The following is a 21,988-nucleotide window of genomic DNA, read 5'->3' as shown; positions in this document are numbered from 1 at the left end:
TCTTTAGGTTCTTCATTTGTTTCTGCTCATTTCTCTCACACATATCCTTTTCCAATTTAACATGGCATTCTAAATATGTAAACACACCCATATTTAAAAAACAAAACAAAACAAAACCCAGAGAACAATCTAAAGTTTATCTACCCACTTTCAGCCCAAAGGGAATGTTTGTTAAATACCTACAGATCTAGAGTCACAGATTTGCTAAGTTGTAACAGAGTTCTGGTTTATAAAACATACCTACAGGGTCGGAGCGAGGATCACTTCCTGAGCATCTCTCCTTTGCTTGCTCTCTAGGCCAGCTGGAGCTTGTTCTGTCAGGCTCCCTGTGTCAGAAACCTACTTTCCCACCTAACCCCTGCCAGGAAGAGAGTATTTGTCAGGCTATCTCCATGAACTTGCTGGAATTGAAAGGCAAAACAAACAAATAAACAAAACAACAACAAAAGCATGCATATGATATCCATCTTCAATGTATAATAGTTCCTAAAATGCTACTTGGTAAACTTATTCTTTTGAGCTTGGGAAAGAAGGGGCAGCTTCCATGGAGGAACAACACTGTCCACATCACTAAGGGGATCGAGGGCAGCTCAGGCAGGCAAAGCTTTAGGGAAGAGCTTCATGCAAAGGCACAGAATAGAATCCAAGAACTCAAATTTCCTCAGAATGCAAAATGATTGGAGAATGCAAAATGATTGGAGTGAATTATGTTAGGTAAATGGCAAATTCTTTTGGTAACAGGTAGAGTCATCCAGCCCATGATCACCAAGTTTGCCCATTCAAACAGAGAGTATGTTGTATATGTAATCCACTTTAACATTGTCTACAGGCTTATAAAAGGCATGAAAACAGCATGTACAGGACTATATAGGACTTCCATATAGGGCTTTGTCAACACACACACACATATGGAGTATATATTCAACTTATTCCTCCTAAAAGACTCTCTAAGTAGGTATCATGACCATCTCCATTTTACAGTTTAGAAAACTGAGGTTCAGCCAGCTTAAATAAGTTCTCAACGTGTTTCAGTAGTGGAGCTAGCCTTGAACCCTGGCCATCTGGCTCTAGACTGTCTTTCTCTGACCTCCTCAAGGTTTGTTTCTGACATCATGGAATGTAGAGAGCAGCAGGAGTCAAATAGAGGCATCGAGGGGGAACAACATTGTGTTCCAAAAAGAGCTGGCAATAAATATAGTGGATTGGCTGGCTGATAAGGATGGAATGGGGTTTGGAAAATTGCATACTCTCATGAAGCAAACATGCAATTGTGTCCTTTCAAAAGTGACAGAAAGTATTCAAACCATCCCATTTTTCTTCTCTCCCATTTCAACATTTACTTCAGACTGTGGTGTCCTGGCAGAATCTTGCTCAAAATTGGCTACAGCATTTCAAGGGCTGAATAAATGCTTAGACACAAACGACCTGGGAAAAATGGTCATGGTTACCTTTGGGTATATAAAAAAGATGGTTTTGCTAATTGTAAAGCTTATGGCATCTTACAAAGCACTCTTCACATTTGTTTTTGTAGACATAAATATTCAAATCCACAATGCTTATGTGGGGCTTGCTAAAACTCACTGGATTGAACCATTTCACATTACCTACAAGAGCCAAACCAAACTTCCTAAGAATGAGCACATTCCCCTGGCCTGGATGCCACGCCCATTAACAAACTACAGATTGGTTCCTGGGCTACAGCACTGAACCACCCAGAAGCACGTTAGACCCTTGCAATCTCAGACCCCACTGCTGCAGATCTGCTACATAAGAATCTCCACTTTGTCCAAATCTGTCAGGCAATCCATATGAATATTAAAGTCAAGTGCATCACAGTGGTCACCAAATTTTCTACATAGATTAGTTATAGGAAGGGAAGTTGTTGGTGAGCCTATGTTGGTTATAAGTAGATCGACCTCTTGAAAGGTATATTCTTAGCATCACTTGTATCTAGTTTAGTTATCTTTTTTAATTTTAATTTTTTATATGTGTGCATGCAGGCATGCATGCATGCATGTGGACATGTGCATGTGAGTGCACATACCCTCAGAGACCAGAATAGGGCATCAGATCCCATGGAGCTAGAGTTACAAACAGTTATAGCCACCTGATATGGGTACTAGGAATCAAGCACAGACCCTTTGTAAGAGAAGTTTGTGTCCTTAACCATGGTCTCTGCAGTCCCCAAAGAATCTTCTTGATGCTGAACTATCTTTGGTATATCTTTATGGTAGCTCTAGACCATTTATGTCCTTACTTCACAGCAGATTAATTACCTTTTCCAAACTTCAAAAGAAATTCTTTAGTATTGGTAGCACACATAAATATTTACCCAATTTCTATCCAACTAGACATAAAACAATCAAAATAATATCAACAGCTACCACTTATGCAGTGTTTACAAAACTAAGTCTTGAAAAATCAATTCATTTCTTTAAGACCACACAGCCCATACATCTAGTACATGGTGAGGTGTGTCACCTGGTCTGTCCATACAGGTAACCATGGACCAGAATGCTTCTAGAAAACCAGTACTTTGGAAGGTTCCAATAGGTTCTATCAAAATGCTTCCAAAGCCCTGGCTGCTCTTCCACAGGTCCTTAGTTCAGTTCCCAGCAACCACATGGTGGCTATGATCATCTATAACTAGATCTGGCGCCCTCTTCTGCTCTGCAGGCATACATGCAGGCAGAACAATGTACATTAAATAAATAAATAAATAAATAAATAAATAAATAAATGCTTTCAAAATAAAGACCGATTATTTACTCTGGAGAGTATAATATATTTCAGAAATTTTATTCAACAAAATGAAATAAGCAAGGCCAGCAGCTACCAGCATGGCATTTCCCAAAGGTAAAACATTACTTCTGTTCTCTAAGCCTTGGTTAAAATTGCAACATCATATAGTCTGCAGCTTGGATGTGCTTTAAAATGCCCTTCTGTCTATAACTGGAATGGACTTCAACCTCAAAACTTCCTTGACTTTTCTATAAATGAAACACCATTGAAAACGCTAAGAATTTATGATATTGCTTGTAGGGCACATGGACTGTGCCACCAGACAGAAGAACTGGTAAGGTTGAAGAAAGTTCAAAAACCCTGGGGAATCTCAGAATTGAGAATAGCAGGTGCTGGACCAAGCTCTGCCTATCCTCTCCTGGAACATGTAACCATGACACCACCTGAGAGGACAACCAGTCTTGTAGCATAAAAACCTAGAGCTCTCCATGTTAATGGGCTAGCTAGATAGGCCACACATGTTTAGCCAATGAGCTTCCCTTCCTGGGCATGCCTTCCTGAAGAAGGTATTTAATCCCTGGTTCACACTCAGTAAAACAAATATGTTCATATCCACCATAAAAATAAGGCAGTTTAGGCAGGCAAGGACCATCTCCTTCATCAAGGATTGCCACTGGGGGAGGCCTTCCTTGTAAAAAGCCTTGCCTAAATCTCCTGGAGAAGGACTTTTTTCTTTCAGCCCCTCAGCATTTTCAGCACTCACTCAGAACTAAGCTTGATTCCACCCCATCTTGGACTCAGTCACCCCTTTCCTGCCTGGCATATAGGGACCACTGTTCTTTTCTCAACTCCTCAAGGTCCCAAGCGGTATATGGGTACACAGGAGATTGAGACCCACAGCATCCGTTCCAGCCTCCCACTGTTCTCACCTGGGGAAATACGGGCTGGAACCCCCTATGTCTGATTGCATTCTGCCTCCCCAGCGGTATGCCAACAGTGCTCAGCATTCCAGCAGTGAGGCAGACACACAGCAGGACAATTGCTAGCTTTGCTTACTTAGTGTCTTAGTCGGGGTTTCTATTTCTGCACAAACATCATGACCAAGAAGCAAGTTGGGGAGGAAAGGGTTTATTTGGCTTACACTTCCATACTGCTGTTCATCACCAAAGAAGTCAGGACTGGAACTCAAGCAGGTCAGGAAGCAGGAGCTGATGCAGAGGCCATGGAGGGATGTTACTTACTGACTTGCTTCCCCTGGCTTGCTCGGCTTGCTCTCTTATAGAACCAAGACTACTACCCAGGTATGGTACCATCCACAAGAGGCCCTTCCCCCTTGATCGCTTATTGAGAAAATGCCTTCCATCTGGATCTCATGGAGGCATTTCCTCACTTGAAACTCCTTTCTCTGTGATAACTCCAGCCTGTGTCAAGTTGACACACAAAACCAGCCAGTACACTTAGTAACTCACCAGTTTGATTTCTCTCTCTTTTTTTTTTCTGCAGACAGACACATTATTTTGGCATATAAGGTTGGATAGTTTTTCACTATATATCCCAGCCTGGTCTCAAACTCCTGATTCCCCCTGCTTCGGCCTACCCGACACTGGGATTGCAGTCATGTGTCAGCACATCTGTATTCTAAATACAATTTCCCAGACAATTTTAATAGATTCAACCAAAGTCTTGTGCTTTGGTTGAAATGCAGAGGGCGTCTCCTACCCTTCAACATCTACCTCAACGTCCCTAGAACTTCAGAGTCCTGGAAACAGGTAATAGACGAAAAAAAATACATAGGGAGAAAATGTGCCAATTTCACTTGTGTTCTTGTCTGGGGCACCTTAGTGATGGTCTAGGCCTTTTATCAGAAGAGCTCACAAGGTCTTAAATCTCCTCTTCACAATGGAGAGGAAACTTCAAAAAAAAAAAAAAAAGCTGAAAAAGAAAGACTCCAGGCTTGATGAACAAAAACAATTAAGTCACAGAAACACAAAGAAAAGCCATTTCCAGCTGCACTACAGAGTAAACACTGTTTTCCCCTTCAATTATTCCTGTGTGTACTAGAAACACAAATAAAAACAAACATCCACCTATGTGTTCAAATGTCAATCCAAAGCTGTGCTTATAATGCACAGTAAACAAAATAAAACAATGTAAACAAACAAACAGTGGGTCCCAGACAACAATCCAAGCCTACCTGATAATTATGCAACGTGTGTCATTGAGTAATTATTTAGTAGCCACTGATAAGCCATAATTCTCACATGCACATAATATAATCAAAATACACCAAATGTCACAGTTAGTGAAACTATCAACTTGACACCGCCTAGAGTCATCCAAGAAGGGAAGTTCAACTGAGGAACCGTCCGGATCACATTGGTGGGTAGGCAGTTATGAGGGAGATTGTCTTGATTGTTAGTTGATGAAGGAGGGCCCAGCCCACAGGCAGTACCATTACATGGAAAGGTAGTCCTGGGCTCTATAAAGCTAGCTAATGTGATGCAGAACAATAGTGATAAAAAAAATACATGGTATGGGTACAGAAACAGACACGTTGATCAGTGGAATAAAATTGAAGACCCAGAAATAAACCCACACACCTATAGACACTTGATTTTTTACAAAAAAGCCCAAACTATACAATGGGGGTGGGGTGGGGACAAAGCATCTTCAACAAATTGTGCTGGTCTAACTGGATATCTGCATGTAGAAGGATGAAAATAGATCCATATTTATCACCCTGCACAAAAGTCAACTCCATGTGGATCAAGGTCCTCAACACTAAATCAAATAGAACAGAAAGAGTGGAACAGCCTTGAACTCATTGGTACAGGAGAAAACTCCTTGAACAGAACACCAATGGCTAAGGCTCTAAGATCAACAATTGATAAATGGGACCTCATGAAACTGAAAAGTTTCTGTAAGGCAAAGGACACTGTCAATAAGACAAAACGGCAGCCTATAGATTGGGAAAAGATTTTCATCAACCTTACATCTGACAGACGGCTAATATCCAAAATTTATAAAGAACTCAAGTAATTAGACATCAACAACTCAAACAACCCAATTAAAAAATGGGGCACAGAGCTAAACAGATAGAACCGATAAAATGCTGGTGAAAACAGTTGTAGGTGCTCGTTGCTCACTGGGCGAACAGCAAAGCAGTTTGAAATATTCTAGATGTGCTAGATGTCACATCTCCAGGCCCCTTACCAGATTCCCTTGGCTACTTTTACCCTACACTCCAGAATCAACCAATGAATGACCTTTAGGAGAGAGCATGAAAACCTTGCTGTCTTGTCTGGGGTGGGTCAGGACCAATGCTGACGCATGATGATCCTGAGTCCCCAGTGAGGTCTGGTTAAAGCTGCGCTTTTGTGGTCTTTGCCTGAGACAGTTATCTTGCTTAGCTCCCTTCATACTTTGTCCAGGTTCTCTTCACTGTTTCCTAGGAGTACTTCCTTTAAAATCATGTACACAGGAGTCTGCCTCTCAGGGTCAACTTCTAGGCACCACGACCTCCAAGGTCCTGTGACCAAGCTCACCATTACCACCTACTGGTTGCTGTGTGGATCCTTTGCCTCCTCAGAAAATTGTTCTGGTAGGCAATTACTACAATACTTGTCGTACCTCCTTCCTAAATTGATTTTATTTGGGGCAAGACCCTAACCCAAACAGTAGAAAGAAAATATACAGTGTATGTCCTATGTAAGTTAAGTGAAATGCTATTTTTTTTAAGATTTTATTTTGTATTTTTGTGTCTGCATGTGTGTGGGTACCCATGGAAGTCAGAAGAGGGGGGTCAGAACCTCTGAGACTGGAGTTATAGGTGACTGTGTCTCAATGTGGGTGGTGGGAATCAAAGAGCAGTCAGTGCTCTTAAATGCTGAGCCATCTCTCCAGCCCAAACAGTTAATTTTGTCTTAAAACTGTGTAATACTGTCATATGCTTTTCTTGTTCACTAAGTGGGACATACATCATTTGCATAAATCTTTATGAAGTGAGATTGGTCCCATTTTTTGTTTGTCTCTTAAAAGCAGTAACTTTGCAGTAGCAAAGAGTTAAGACTCAAAGTATTAAATTGGACTAACAAATGTTAAGAAATAGGGTAAATCTGCACATATATTAAGACACGCCTAGAAAACTGCTTTTCAGTCAAATTCTTTATATGAGCATAATTTCTTATAAGTGTTCCAACTCAAAGAGTTTGCACACAGCAAAAAATGTCTGGGTTCCCTTAAATTGTATGTATTCTAATATCTATGAAGCAACTCTATCCACTGGGACACATATATGATAAAGTCAGTGAGAGCTGATGATGAAGATACACCTACCCTGATGTCACCATATACTTCACATTTCAGAGACACACAACAGGTATGACATACCTTTATTCCCAAGGCTTCTCCTGAAATGACAGCAACTGTCACACCATCTTTGGTGGGTTTCGGGATCTCTTCACTTTTCAGTTCCTGGTACTGAGGCGCCACCATCTTTTCTGAGCGTCTCAAATTCACCCACAGCTGCAAGCCATGAGCTGGCTCCTCTGAGCAGGGCATCTCAGCATGCAGAATGCCTCGTCCTGCAGTCATCCACTGCAAACACCAAACCAACAAGAAGTCAAATGGAACACATCTGCTAACAAGTCTATGCACACAACAACTACACCATGGCAAAGGGACATATCCATCTAGGACAGTGGTCAGAGTGCCTGGACATCTCAAGAAATAACAAAAGTCTATGACAGTTCCCGGCGGTTCTTTCAAGTTACCTAAGCCTCCCTTATTTTGAATCAGAGTATCAGAATTGAAATTTGTACAAGGGAAAGAATCCTCTGTGATACTTGAGTTTCAGGTTGAGCGGAGTTGTAGCCAGATTGTACTGGAGTATGATTTGACCTAAGAAGGGCACAAAAGCAGTACTGGGTAAGAGAGATGGCAGGCAACAACGCAATTAGATTCCAGGCCTAGCCAACCCAACAGGGAGATGTGGAGTTGGGATAAATCTTGAGGATTGCCTTGAAATCAGTAAAGAGTGATCAGGATTGTTCCTGAGTAGGAAACACAACTTTGGGAGAGTCAATTTCCTGACGCAGAGTGGAATTCCCAGGGAGGAATGTACCAATGAGCAGCTAACATGTCCATCAGATGAGGAACGTGTATGTGAGACTAGATAGACAGACATGGGAAAGCCCTTAACATCCCCTAACCTAGAAATGGTAAGCTTGTACCTCTAGGCATACAATTACAGTAATGGAGCCCTCACTACTGAGAGAATCAATTCTTGCCTTTGGCTGTTAGGCAGATAGTTCAAGTGGGGTTTGTTTGTTTGTTTACATATTTGAGAGCATGCTGGAGGCCCGTTCCAAGCACTAGCCACAGACACTGAGGATGCAGGGTTGGAACATGATAGATACATTTTCTGCTTGTTTTAGCTTGGATTCACCCATACAAGACCATGAAACAAGGACTTCCGCGCAGGGTGTTTAGTTGGAAAGGGATAGAGAAAGCAAAATAGAGGAAGTAGGGCAAAGGGAAAAGGCAAAGAGGAGTGTTCATGAGCAAGTTACAGCTCTGGGGCCTGGAGCTTAGGCCCACTGGGAACCATGTAGATAAACTTCAGAATAATTGTACAGAAGCCAGGGACTACTAAAATATTTAGATTCCACTTGGCATCCATTAGTGACCAAGAGCCTCTGAGAGAAACCCAACAATACATGCACAGATGGGGTGCTGTGTATGGATACATAGGAACTGTCACCACCTGAACTCTGAAGAGGTCCATCAGCACTATCTTTCACCCAGCCCTTGGAGAGGGAAAAAGAACCCTAACACAGCTACTCAAACTAATCAGTGTCATTATCCCTGTGCTTGGTTGATACTGTGAAGAACAACAAGAGTTCTACCAGCATACATGAGGTGGCTCAAGTTGCCTTACCTGAGGGTTCAGCCATTAGGCTGAAACCCAAAGGAAGCATGGACAATGGGAAAGAAATGGGAGGAGAAGTCCATACAAAGGAACCGGCAGCTGGAGATAAGTCTGAGGACCTGAAAGAAAACCACTACCTGGCTTGGAGATTTCTTTACTTCATTGAGTCTAACTACATTTCTTTCCACTCTGTTTGAAAAGGCCACCTGAACCTTCTAATGGAGGGATCCAGTGTTTTCTGTCTGACAACAGCTAGAGCAATTGATGTTCCTCAAGGGCCTCTTCCTATTTTAAAAGCATCTTCCTACTCCACTAGAACTTCCTCTATCAGTATTTTTACATATTGTTCTTTAAAAACTTTACATATATACAATGTATCTTAACAATATCCAACTCAAATCCCCCTCCCGTTTTCTCGGTCTCTTGATTAACCTTTTAGATAAAGCATGGTTAACTCCGTTTCCAGTTCTGCTCTGCCGGGAGTTTCCTTTTGCTTTCATGACAGCATTTTCCTCTTGTTTTTGTTTTTTTAATTCCATTTTCTTTGAAACACAATGATCCAATACGGGTCCTTTGCATCCCAGAAAATATGTAAATGGTCTGATATAGAGCTCCTACCTTCACAACTGACCAAAATGATCTAAGCAGTTCCAAGGGATTTAAATTATAACGTGTTACACACAAAAGTAATATGGAACATAGTTTGAGTTTGGGCTCTTTTTTTTTTTTTTTTTCAAATAGGTTCTTACTATCTAACCCTGGCTATGCCGAAACTCACTATGTAAACCAGCCTGGCTTCAAACTCACAGAGATCCACCTGCCTCTGCCCTGAGTGCTGGGATAAAATGTATGTGCCACCTTGCCTAACGTTGGGTTATTGTGCTAAGTGACAACATTGAACCATGCAAATGAACTGAAACATAAGTAATGAATTGTCGCAAATGCAGAACATAAATTGAGAAAGACTGAATTGAAATGGTCTTCAACTACTGAATTTGCCAGTGAGACTATCCATAAGCGACCACTTCCTGAACAGCTTCAATACAGGCTCAAGGGGAGGATACAGACAAACCAACCATGACTTCTGTGAATTGGGGAAGAAATGACAACTGGGAGAGTAACTCTTGACTACACTTGGAGAAAAGTAGAATCAAACCAAACAACAACAAAATGAAGAATAGGTAAGCACTAAAACCTGATGGGGGACAGTGAGATGGCTCTGGGGGTAAAAAAGCACTGGCTTCCAAGCCTGACAACTTGGGTTCAATCCAGGGAGTCCACCTGATAGAAGGAGAGAGCCAACTCCCATACGTTATCCTCTGACATCTATCCATGTGCTCTAGCATGTACTTATATGCACACACATACAAATAAACAAAGAAGTGTAATAAAGATTGGAAGATTTCATGTGATCCCCAGCAAAACACACACACACACACACACACACACACACACACACACACACACAGAGTGATTGAGGGGTCAAGAAAAACATGAGAAGAGAACATTCAAGAGATCTGTGTTAGCTTCCAGCCAGAATAGAAGAATCCACTAAAAGAGGGCTACGATGGCTAGTGTTCTCAGCCTGGCAGAATCTGGACTCGCCTGGGAGGCAGGCCTCTGCACTTGCTATGGGGGTTAGGGGGCAACTGGATTGTGTTAACTGATGGATAGTGCCCATCTTGAGTCAGGGCAGGACTATTCTTTAGGCAGGGGATCCTGAACTATATGCAATAGAATGAGGTGAGCACTAGCATGCACTCTTGCTCTCTGTTTCTGATTATAAATGTGATATGACCAGCTGCTTCAAGCTCTAGGAGCCTTGCCTTCCCTGCCATGGTGGACTATACCTTTGTTATGTAGCTAGACTGCTGTTAGTACCCTTGGAAAACTCAGAAGAGACCCTTGTGGTCAGCTTTGGACCCCAAACACCTGTTTCCTTGGTAATACTGCAGAAAGAAAAGCATAAGTCATGTCCCACCTTAAGATACTATATGACAAGGTAGAGGTTTGTTGAGACCCATTAAGGGAAAGCTACACCGTCCTGTCAAAAGAATGGCATTTGAGTTCTACCCCTCGCCTTGGATGGAGACATGGCATTCTGATTGTCTTAAAGAACATTACATAATGGTTTTCTTCCCTTCAGAACTAATCCACTTGGGCCTGCCAATCACTTATCCACGAGACTAGCCCTCAAAGAAAGCTAATTCACCAAAAGTCAGGCTAAAGAGATTGGAGAAATTAAGTATCCCCTTAATGAGATAATGAGAAGCCCCTCCCTCAGTACAATGCTTATAGATCCTCACTACTTACCCACTTTCTGAATTCCAAGTCCAAAATGACTTGCCTTTACTTTCCTTCTACCTCTTATTTGGATATAACCAAAAGCGTAAGCATGCTTTCTCTGGACTTTTGCTCTCTTTCTCTGACGCTCCTCTCCCCTTCCAACAAGCAGCTACTTGCCAACCTCCACTGCTGAACACGCTGACTTTCTGAGACCCTCACTTAAAAGGACATGACTTTCTCTCAGCTTCTCCACCTCCACCTTTCTGGCAGCTGCCAAGTTTCACAGCTTGCCTGTACTGTTGGTTTTCCTCTCACTTATAAATGCTACTTCTGAGTCTGTTTTTAAATTCTTTATCAATGTGACTGAAAACCAACAAAGACACCCCTGTTTTTTGCTGGTAATACCATGAACTGTCAACCAAAAAACAGCTCTTTCTCCTTTAAGATGCTTTTGTATTTTGTTATAGCAACAGAAAAGAAGCTAAGACTGGAGAAATCAGTGGTATTAGAGTGAGAGAGAAGTGGGAGAGAGGGTTAAAGTACTGGAAAAGTACACACAAAACCTAAGACTGTTAACCAATCAGCAATCCCCTGTCATGACAGTACCTGTAGGTCTCCTGGGTTCATTTTACCAACATGTCCACAAAAGTCTTCATGGGCCATGCTGCCCCCTTCCAGAAGATAAGATACCTTAAAAAAAAAAAAGAACAGAAGAAAAAGTTGATCCTTTGACTACTGTAAAACCAGATTGTCTGGGTTCTGTATTTTGGTTTGCATCAGTTCCATATTTGTTTCACATATTAAACACTATCTTAGTTTGTAAAATATTCTTGCTATTTCAAGTTGCTTTTCCATTAAAATAATGGATGAAGGATATGACTAGACATTTTGCCAAAGAAAACATGCAAATGGTAGCAGATATGGGAAGAAATGCTCACCATCACTAATCAGAAAAATGGAAATCAAAACCACAATGTGACATCACCTCACACCTTCTAGGTACATACTATCAAAGTCAAAACCTAGGTGATTGTTCAAAAAAAATTATGAGAAAGGGGGAACCCTTATATACTGTTGGTGAGAAGTAAACTGCTCTAGCTGCCATAGGAAACAGAATGAAAGTTATTTATAAAACAAAAACTAGAAATAGAATTACCATGTCATCCCACTTTCTTAATCCTCAGTACAGACCCAAAACAAATCAAGTCATCATAGGAAAGACATACCAAGAAACTGGTGTTTACTGTATACTTACTTATAATACTTAGAGTACTTACAACAGCCATGTTATGGAATAAAGTCTAAATAAAAATGAATAGATGATGAAAATGAGGACTATACAAAGCCTTACAAGAGAAAGATACACTATTATTGTTTACAGTGTAGATAAAGCTGGAAGATGTTGCATTACATGAAATAAGGCAGACACAAAACAACAATTTGATGTTGCATGACCTCCCATATAAATTGAGATTAGAGAGTTGCTACTACTAAGGTTTGGAATGGGAGAAATATGGAAATGTACATCAAAGGCCCACAATTAGATGATAAGTTCTTGGGGTCCAATGCACAGCATGTGACTAGAATTAATAATATTGCATTTGATATGGTGAGGCTGGAGAGATGGCTCAGTTGGTGATGTGCATTCCATGAAATTCCAAGGACCTGAGCTTGATATCCTTAGAACACATGCAAGCCAATCAGTCAGGATAGATGCTTGTAATCCCAGTGTTGGGGAGGTAAAGATAGATAGACCCCTGGGGTTCGCTGGCCAGCCAACATAGCCTAATTGAAAATCTCCAAGCCAGTGAGAGGCCATGTCTCTAAGAAAGACAGGCAGTTCCTGGTTCCTGAAGCACAACACAAGCAAGGCTGGCCTCTGGCCTCTACCCACAAATAGACACATGTACATACATGAATACACACATGATAACCTTGTGAGGTGATAATCATTCATATATATATATATATATGCATCAAAACACTTCAATACACGCATGTATTAAAATACTGCAGTGTGTGCAGTTGTCACATTATAGCATAGAGGAGCAAAGGACTGAGTATCTGTGGAGATGTGTTCAATTTTTCCACCAAGAACTTGCTGTTAGGAGAACTAAGACAGAGAGCAACCTGAGAGACTTGATTATATGACAGGTAGTTTTACTATCTACACCACGCCTTTGAGGGAATTTCACTATGCCCCATCCTACAAGGGGTTCAGTCCAGGAATGCCAGTGCCCATAGCCAGTTACAGTAGCACTTACCCTGACGGCCCAGGAAAGTTCATGATGGGTCTCCCACAGCCTGAAGCACAGGTGAAAGTAAACCTGTTCTTGGATATAGCAGGAAACCCAAAGGAAACATTCCTGACACCCAGGCCCACAGCCTCAGTGGGTACTCAAAACTGTTTATGACATATGTCAAGTCATTTCAAATTAAAGTCAGTGATCCCAGATTCATGTCTTCATTCGCAGACGGCAAGACCATATTCACACAAGTGTGTACATGCTCACATTCCCAGATCCATGTCCAGAGTAAATCTAAAACTGAAGAGAAATGCTGTATGTCCCATAGAGTGGCCAGTAGGCACCTACAGCTGCTTAAGTTTCACTTAAATCAAACTAATAGGATTTAAAGTCAGCCCAGCAGCAGCACTAGCCAGATTGCAAGTGCTCCATAGCCTCCCGTAGCTAATGGCTGCTGTAGCCAACAGCGGAGACTATAAAGCCTTTCTGTCTATACAGAGTTCTATTTGCCACTGTGATCTAGACAAAAAAAATTTGAAAATTAGATTTCAGCAATGGTGGGCATTTTGTCTCTCAAACTAATGGGCCTCTCATGTCATTATTTTATCAAAAGAAAAGAAACAACTCTAATATTCTCTTCCTTAAGGGTCTTGTAATCAAATCAGAGAAGAAAGATTAAAGAGACATCAAAGACATACAACATTTAATTACTTCAAAGACATGGTCATTTTGTTACAGGAAATATTCAAGTTAGTACTGGAGGTTTACAATGAGTGGTGGTCATGACACAAGGCTCTCTTTGCATGCTTTATGTAAATTGGATAATTTGTGCACACCTTGTGACTCCTAAAAAGATTAGCATTCAGTCTAAGAATTTGTGAAAGGCCTGCGATAGTGCTCTGCTAATGAGCCACTGCAGGCTTAACAGCAATGACTGTGGACATATTCTCATAACTGGATGCGTTTGTCATGCACCAGCTACCTCAGTATTTTCTTTAACCCTTAATGTGATTATCCTTTTTAATTTTTGAATTTTACTTAAAGATATCATTAACAATTATTATTATATGAGTGAACCAGAAAAATGAAATCTGATTAAAATTGCAATATCTACTGTTGGGACTTTAATTTTCACTCAAATATACTAAATCAAATAAAAGACCTTCTTTCTTTAAGAAAATCAGAACTTACAAATGAATTATCCTTGTTACCAACCTCCTAAACTAACAACTTTTACCAACTCCCTAAATCTTAACTCTGTAAAACCACACAAAGAAAAAGAATGAAAAAATATTTTTAAAAAGAAAGTCAAAACATATTCCCAAGAGGTATGAGAAAATATTTATGAAGTTTTGAGTACCTGTGAGATACCACATCAGCATCATCACTTATATGTGTGTGGGTGTTTTGCCTGCATCTATGCTCATGCACCATGGGCATGCTTGGGTGCTGCTGGAGGCTTGAGAGGACAGACATTCCCCTGGAACTGGAGTTATGGTGGTTGACAACCACCACGTGGGTTCTGGGACACCCTAGACATGATGACACTATACTGCTAGGTGGCATCCATGACTGAATATATAGAAGAAAGGGGTATAAGCAATCTCTCTCTCTCTCTCTCTCTCTCTCTCTCTCTCTCTCTCTCTCTCTGCTTCCTGACTTGATGCAGTTCTTTGCAGTTCTTTTTTAATTTATGAATTAAAAAAAGTGTGTGTGCGAGCATGAGTGCTTTTATTAGCATATAAATGAACAGTTTTTCTTGTGGCATTTTATACCATTTTGGTTTGGTGTACTCTTTCCTTCCTCACTCCTCTCCAGATCTAGTAGTTCTCCCTCCCTGCACATATGCAGGGAGCACCCCAGTACTCCCTTTTCCATCCTGCATAGTAGCTGGGGGAAGGAAAAATTGAGAACAAAGTGAAATGATGCACATGTATGAAGATTCCATGATGAATCTCTTATTTTGTATGCTAACCTAAAAAGTTAATTAGTCAAGAAAGTGTCTAATATATGAGATTTAATATATGTATGGAAGATATGACTGGTCAAAAATGACAGTTATATTTTATATTTGATCTTAGTCAAAAGGCCATGAAGTGATAATAATTATATGTTAAAGGAGTCAAATACAATACTACATATAAATTCATCAAATGAAATTTCATCCTGTGATTATTAATATATAGAGAGATGCTTGAACATCAATGGTGATCATCTCAAGATGAAAAATGCAGGCATGTTTTATTATTAGTTCCTTTCTACAATGAATATTTTCCTTTTTTTTCCCCAATAGAAACGAATTTTATTCCGAAAACAAGGATGCCTCTTCCAATCATTAAAATGAGTGTTATCAATTAGTCTTTATAAATTTACCCCCCAGCTCATGGTTTGGACAGGAAGGTAACAGCAAGTATGACTCCACACTACATGTGAGGACAATGGAACACAGACTTTCTCACATTTAATGTTCAATTTCTATGGGAGTCACTAAGGCTAGAATGGGAATAAATCACTTGACATTCAATAACTTTAAGGGGACATACAGCAAGTTTCCAGTTTTCAAAGAAGTAGCCAAACTATAAGGAGCACTGTCTATAATTGCTTTCCTGTCTTTCCTATTTACGTTTAGCTTGTAATGAATCTCCCTCTTGGGTTCTCAAAGAAGACCTTCTTAAATCATAGTCCCAGATTATTTTTAATTACTCAAGTCAAACATAATGTCTTTCAAGTTGCAAACCATAAAACACACACACATAATATATACATATATATGTCTTTATATTATTAGTCTTTATATACAATATTTGTTTTTTTATTATTGCTAAGTGTCATAAATGCTTGATGGCAACTTTGCTTATGAATTTCTGTCTGTAGAACATCTTTAAAAGAAAGAAAACCCTGGGGCAGTTACATCTGAGCGTGGAGACAAGCCACATGATCTTTTTAGGGCCTTACATAATCACAAACGCCTGGAGAACTGCCATGGGTGGTTGACGAATTGTGTTATGTTTAAGCTCGAGTTGTGTGTGTCCAATTAAGTAATAAGTTTGTAATCTGAACCAGGTGTTCCTCGGAGCACTTGATATACTGTTTGGTCTCCTGTCTTCCTTTCCTCCTTCTAGTCCTTTCCATGGATCTTTACCAAGTATTTTTGTTCCCTTGTAAGTTCTTAATTCTTTGGCTGTTTTGCATTTGGAGAAAGACACAATCTCACACTGCGATGAAGGAAAAGTAATTTACCATGTAAAGTGTGAGAAAAGTGACTGTCCGAGAGAACTTTAAATTAAGCTGGAAGAATTCCCACACAAGAGAAAAGACAGTTTGTTGTTTTGTTCCAGCTGCTATATAGAAAGAAGAGCAAGGAGGAGACCTCATTCTGTGTCTGGATACAAAACACAAGACTTACCCTGTAAAGCCAAAACTGTACATTAGGGGAACAACTGTATTTCCTTTCCATTTCTTTTTGCCCTAAAATTGTGAGTTGTTTTTTTTTTTTTTTCCCTACTGGTAACTGGGTAGTAAAGATACCGCAAATTGAGGTCACGGCTGACAAGAGATGCCAGCAAGGAACATATTGTGTAATAGAAGCTGTGAACTGTTCTCAGGGCCGGAAATCCAATGTTTGTAAAAGGAAAACTTCTTCACAACACGAGCAATCTCTCTGAACCCTGAAAAAAATCACTCCACTAACTCTACACATCTAACACTGATCCTATAATACACACAAGTCCCAAAAGGTGGTCATTAACAATAGTGTTTTTAAAAAAATAAAACTGAAACACAGGGTGGGAACACAGTTTGGATGTTCATCAAGCCAGCAAATGCAAGCAGGATGCTGTTCCTCTCGTCCTACTTTGGCATGGTCCTGTCATAGACCTACACAGGGGCCAGGCCTTCAAGAACTCCTGCCTCAGTACTCCCTATTGGGGGTGGGGGGTGCTCTTTCTGCATCTAGAAGCTAGTCAGGTTTAGGCCTGCTTAGAGTCACCAGGTTGCCATCTGCGAGTTGTGAGCTGCAGACAAAAGTAAAGACAGTTTGTTGTTTACTCTTTATTTACTCTTAGAGGGATCAGTGGACTCAGATACAACATCGACCGATTAAGTTGGGCTCCTGAGGTATGGTCAGAACAAAATGATAACATGTGACCAGGAACCCAGCACATGTTCAGTAAGTTGGAGAATGAGCACATCTGTGACTTCGCCTTGGGCAGGGATCACATCTGTAAGTCCTCCCTCACACCTTCCCACCTGCTTCCCCAGATATTCCCATGGTTCTGTTTGTCACTTCATTCAGGCCACAGTTCAAAGATCACAGACTGAAGGAAATCCTATCTCAGTCTACTCTATCCTATGCCAGATTGTTTCTTCTTCCCAGCTTTTTCACTACAGGATGCTGTCTGATAAAATTATTCATTTTATTGGTTATCTAAAAGAATATAAGATCCACGGAAGCTGGGACTTTGAAACATTTAATTAGTGTAAACAATGGATTCTATTGTGTACAGTCTACAGTCTCATCAACAGCGAATACGTGTTCCATTTCCCCATGTATCTTCACCAACATTTGTGGTTGTTTGTGGCCTTAGAGAGAGCCATTCTGGACTAGAGTGAGATGCAATCTCAACCTAAGTGTGACTTGCATTTCCAGGATGACCAAGGAGAGTCAACATCCTTTGCCTATACTTATTGGCCATTTGTACTTCTTTCGAAAACTTTTTGCTCATTTATTGCTCAGGTGAATTTTTTTGGTATCCATTTCCTGAATTCTTTATATGCTCTACATATTAATCCCTTTGACAAGGAGATTCATTTGAGGAAAAATAATTAGTGAACTTCTAATTTCCATTCTGTAGCCTGTCTCTTCACTCTGTTGATTATTTCTTTGCCACACAGAAGCTTTTTAATTAGATGCACATTTGTCAATCCTTGCTGCTGTTTCCTGAGTCACTGGGGTTGTATTCAGAAAGTCATTGTGTATGACTACATCTTGAAGCACTTTCAACAAAGACATTTTTTAAAAACTCAACTGTACCCTGAATACAGCTGTCATTGATGATGTATTGAATACATTAATCAATCTTATATTTCATAATCTTCATGCATTTACTAAACATTTAGCCCTAAGTATATACCATAATCTACATTTGATTATTGTGGCTCAGTGTCATTAAGGTTACAGCATAGCAACAGCAGAGCAAGAAATTCAATCAACATTTTTCTGTCTCTCAGAATGAAACTATTTTTCCTAGCCCATGTTGCCTCATGAATGCTGAGGAGGTTTTATGAGCACAGTGGTTGCCTCTGAGGAGAGATCTGACAGGAGATGAAACAGCAGGCAGAATTAGGTAGGGGTTTCATGAAAGAAACAAGAGAACTTTGCCAATTCAGGTGAATCAGCCATTTCGAGTAAAGATAAAATCCCAGGGCTGTATACAAAACTGAAAATAATCCTTGTGATTCCTGAAGGGATGGGATCAATTAAAAGACCCAAAGCTACAATACCCTAAGATGAGGTGACTGGTCCTTCATTATGGACATTCAAGAGCTTTACTTAATAACATCTAGCTACAAAGAAAAAAAAAAAGAAACTCACTTACTTTGCTAATGTCTTTCAAATCTACCCATTTCCCTTGCACCCTGAGTAAAATTTCTGACATGCATGTTAAGATTCTGTAACAATCATATTCATAAACCTAACTACTCAGGCAAGTTGAATCACAGACTCCCTCACTACCTTCCACCTGTCCCTAGATCTCCTGAAGAAGAAATATCCCTTCCTCTTCAAACCCAAAAGCGCAATCTTAGGATGACTCTCTTCAAACAAAACTTCTGACTCGCCGTGTAACTCCCAGCTACCTTCTTAACTGCTATGACCTACCTCCAATAAAAAGATGTGGTGACGGACCTCACTTCTATTGTCAAGTATATGACTTACCAACGTCTATGACTACTCACATTTCAAGCACACAATAGTATTCTATGCCCATACAGTGGAAAAGTCAGTAGCTACAACTTGTAGCTTAAGAGAGCCCCCTGCCAATTCAAAGGATGTGTGTCATGCTTCTAGTTCTCAACCTGGAGATCTTGCCCCTTTTGGGGTCAAATTACCCTTTCGCAAGAGTGACATAAGAGTCACAGATCAGATATCCTGTATATCAGATATTTACATTAGGATTTATAACAATAGCAAAATTACAGTTATGAAGTAGTAACCTAAATAATTTTATGGCTGTGGGTTGCCACAACATGAGGAACTATATAAAGGGTTGCAGCATTACAAAGGATGAGAACCACTGGACTACAGTCAGGCCTAACTAAACTAGATGCAGGCTTCGCTAATAGGTACATTGGTAAATAAGTATGTCTTTTTGGCACAAGAGCGGTGCCTGTGCTTAAGGACCTAGTGTCATGAGACAAGGTGTTATCTGGTGAGGAAGGGGCCAGCTCTGTTGTGAACAAGAGGGGAGTTATCCCACCTGGTTCTGACTATAGTTGAAAGCTATCATGGGAGGTACCTAAAAATGAAGTGTCTGAATTTCCTTTTTATACATACTATCCTCAGCAGGTTTGAGGTTCACCCTCTTGGAGTGAAACATGTGTTCTTGGCTGTTGAGCTGTCTCTCCAGCCAGAAATTGTGTTTTAATAAGTTCTCATTATTACATCTCCCCATCTCCATATTTTCTACCTTAACATTCTAGGAAAATAGTCTGTAACTCGTAAATTATTTATTACTATAATACAGTATGTATGAGGTGGACAGAAAAATTCATTGAGAAATTTATCTGTTTCCTATGTGCCCTATGTTTGGTGTCATAGACCAGGTTTTATTTCTAAAGCTGTTCTGGGCATCATTGGATCAGATGGACCAAAATGATCTCCTTTATGGTTTCAGGAAGCAACATAAATAAGCTTAACTCTTTAGATACTACTAACTTGATCCATTCCCTCACAATACTGGAAGGTTGGAGAAACAAGAACATTACTTTGCACTTTCAGGTAGGAAAATTTGGGTCTCTGGGCCCAGACAGCATCAATTCCTGCAGTAAGTTTAACAGCAGCTCTGACTGCTACCCACCAGATGGCAGTAGTGCTCAGAGACTTGACCAAAAGTTACTAGACATTTTGGAAGGACCCAGGCGACAAAGTTACCTTCAACGGAGAACCACTGAAATAGAGAATACTCTACCAAAAGCTAAGCTTCTGGGCTTAAGATGATTCTACTTTAGGCACAATTGTGTCAACCTGGGGGTTTCTGGATGTAGCCGTTCCCATGAGTTCACAACTAGAGACCAATCTGGCTTGGCTTCCATGCCTTCCCTAGTAAAGACTCAAGCTTTAGATTAGATTCCATCACATGCCTAAGGCCTCATTCCACCCTTACATATACAGTTTCTAAATCTGGTTGGAGTACTTGCTGTTTCTACTATATACTTTCTACCTTTACCCCCACTATTTATAGAATCAATTTTATTCTTAAGGCTCTACTAAATCATCAAGTTTTTGTTTGTTTGGTTTGATTTTTGTAGCTTGAGGACAACTTATTATAATCTACAAGAAAGATACCCCAGGGCAAGCAAGCTATAAATCATGGCAGCTGCCCCAAGGAGAAGAAAAGGGAAGAGGAGGAAAAGTAAAATCAAATAAAAAGCCATGCTCCTTGAGTTAAGCCAGCATAGAGGTTAGCCAGTAGGCAGCCACATGGTGAAGAGGGGGGTGGCTTTAGAGGAAGAATACGGCAGTCTAAAGGGTTAGGAAATGCATGCTTAGGAAAGAAATACAATGAAGCAAAGGGAAGGTACACTTTCCTGAGTAATTCAGAAAAGAGGGCAGGCTTACAAAGCAAAGTAGCTAGCTATGCTCTGTAAGAGACTCCATTAGGAGCTGAAACACTGGGAGGAAAAAAACTACAGCATCTCATTAAACAGATAATTATCCCACCGCTCTAATATGGCTAAAGATGGACTGGCCTTCCTAAGGGCAGTGCTGCATTTCAGAGAAGTAGGTCCATAGCCAGTTCATTGACTTTGCTCAGATGGGACCTGACTAGTTAGCTCTCCACTTAAGAAAAAGGTTTTCTTTTCTCTTCTTTTCTTTTCTTTTCTTTTCTTTTCTTTTCCTTTCTGTAGAACATGATTTTAATATTTTCAACTGTTAATATTCAACAAACAGATTAATTATTTTAAGACATCTTGGCCATATATTTTTTTCTATTTTTTAACTGCTTATACCCCAACATTGTTCCCTCTGAAGTGGTAATTCTAACGTCATTTAGGAGCCGGACTGAAATCGGGGTACAGATGTAAGTCATTTTCCCCATGAAAATCTGGAGATTCTGCTCCAAAGCAGCCACCAGAGGGGATCAGTGTCTGGAATGGAGTTCTGGTCCCGACCCACAAGTATAGCTATAGCCTCTGGGTAGGGGTACTCATTGGGGATATGGGAAAAACTTGGGCTCCCTTCTGGTATTTCTGGCCAGAGAACCAAGAACATTTCTAAAACTGTTGCTTTGGGGTCCCTGCCATGTCCAGTTTCTCCAACCTGTTCTCATCATTGCTCTGCAGCCGAGGACACCCTTCCTGAAAGACTAAGGTTTAATTGAAACCTCTCACACATTTCTGATAGCACTGACAGTTTCTTCCTCACTTGGACAATAAAGCGTCTTCAAATGGACCTCTCTCGTTCCTCCTTAGCCATTTCCTACGTTCTGTGTAAACCCAAAGACCTCCACCCCCACATCTAAACTCATGTATGCACACACACACACACACACACACACACACACAC

At 40.4% G+C, this 21,988-nt stretch overlaps 1 protein-coding gene across 2 annotated transcripts in view; it reads right to left on the bottom strand.

The window, feature by feature from the left end:
- Pir (pirin) overlaps positions 1 to 21,988 on the bottom strand; it is a 103,583-nt gene that overhangs the window by 65,452 nt on the left and 16,143 nt on the right. For both annotated transcript variants that reach the window (NM_027153.3, NM_001301402.1), the window contains 2 exons: positions 11,564 to 11,647; positions 7,132 to 7,338 (listed from right to left, as the gene is read on the bottom strand). In NM_027153.3, the coding sequence (NP_081429.1) occupies positions 7,132 to 7,338; positions 11,564 to 11,647 (291 nt within the window). The remainder of the gene's footprint in view (positions 1 to 7,131; positions 7,339 to 11,563; positions 11,648 to 21,988) is intronic.

Source organism: Mus musculus, chromosome X (assembly GCF_000001635.26).
Source record: "Mus musculus strain C57BL/6J chromosome X, GRCm38.p6 C57BL/6J".
Classification (NCBI taxonomy): Eukaryota; Metazoa; Chordata; class Mammalia; order Rodentia; family Muridae; genus Mus; species Mus musculus.
Note: the sequence above shows the minus strand (reverse complement) of the source record. Positions and strands in the feature narration are given on the sequence as shown.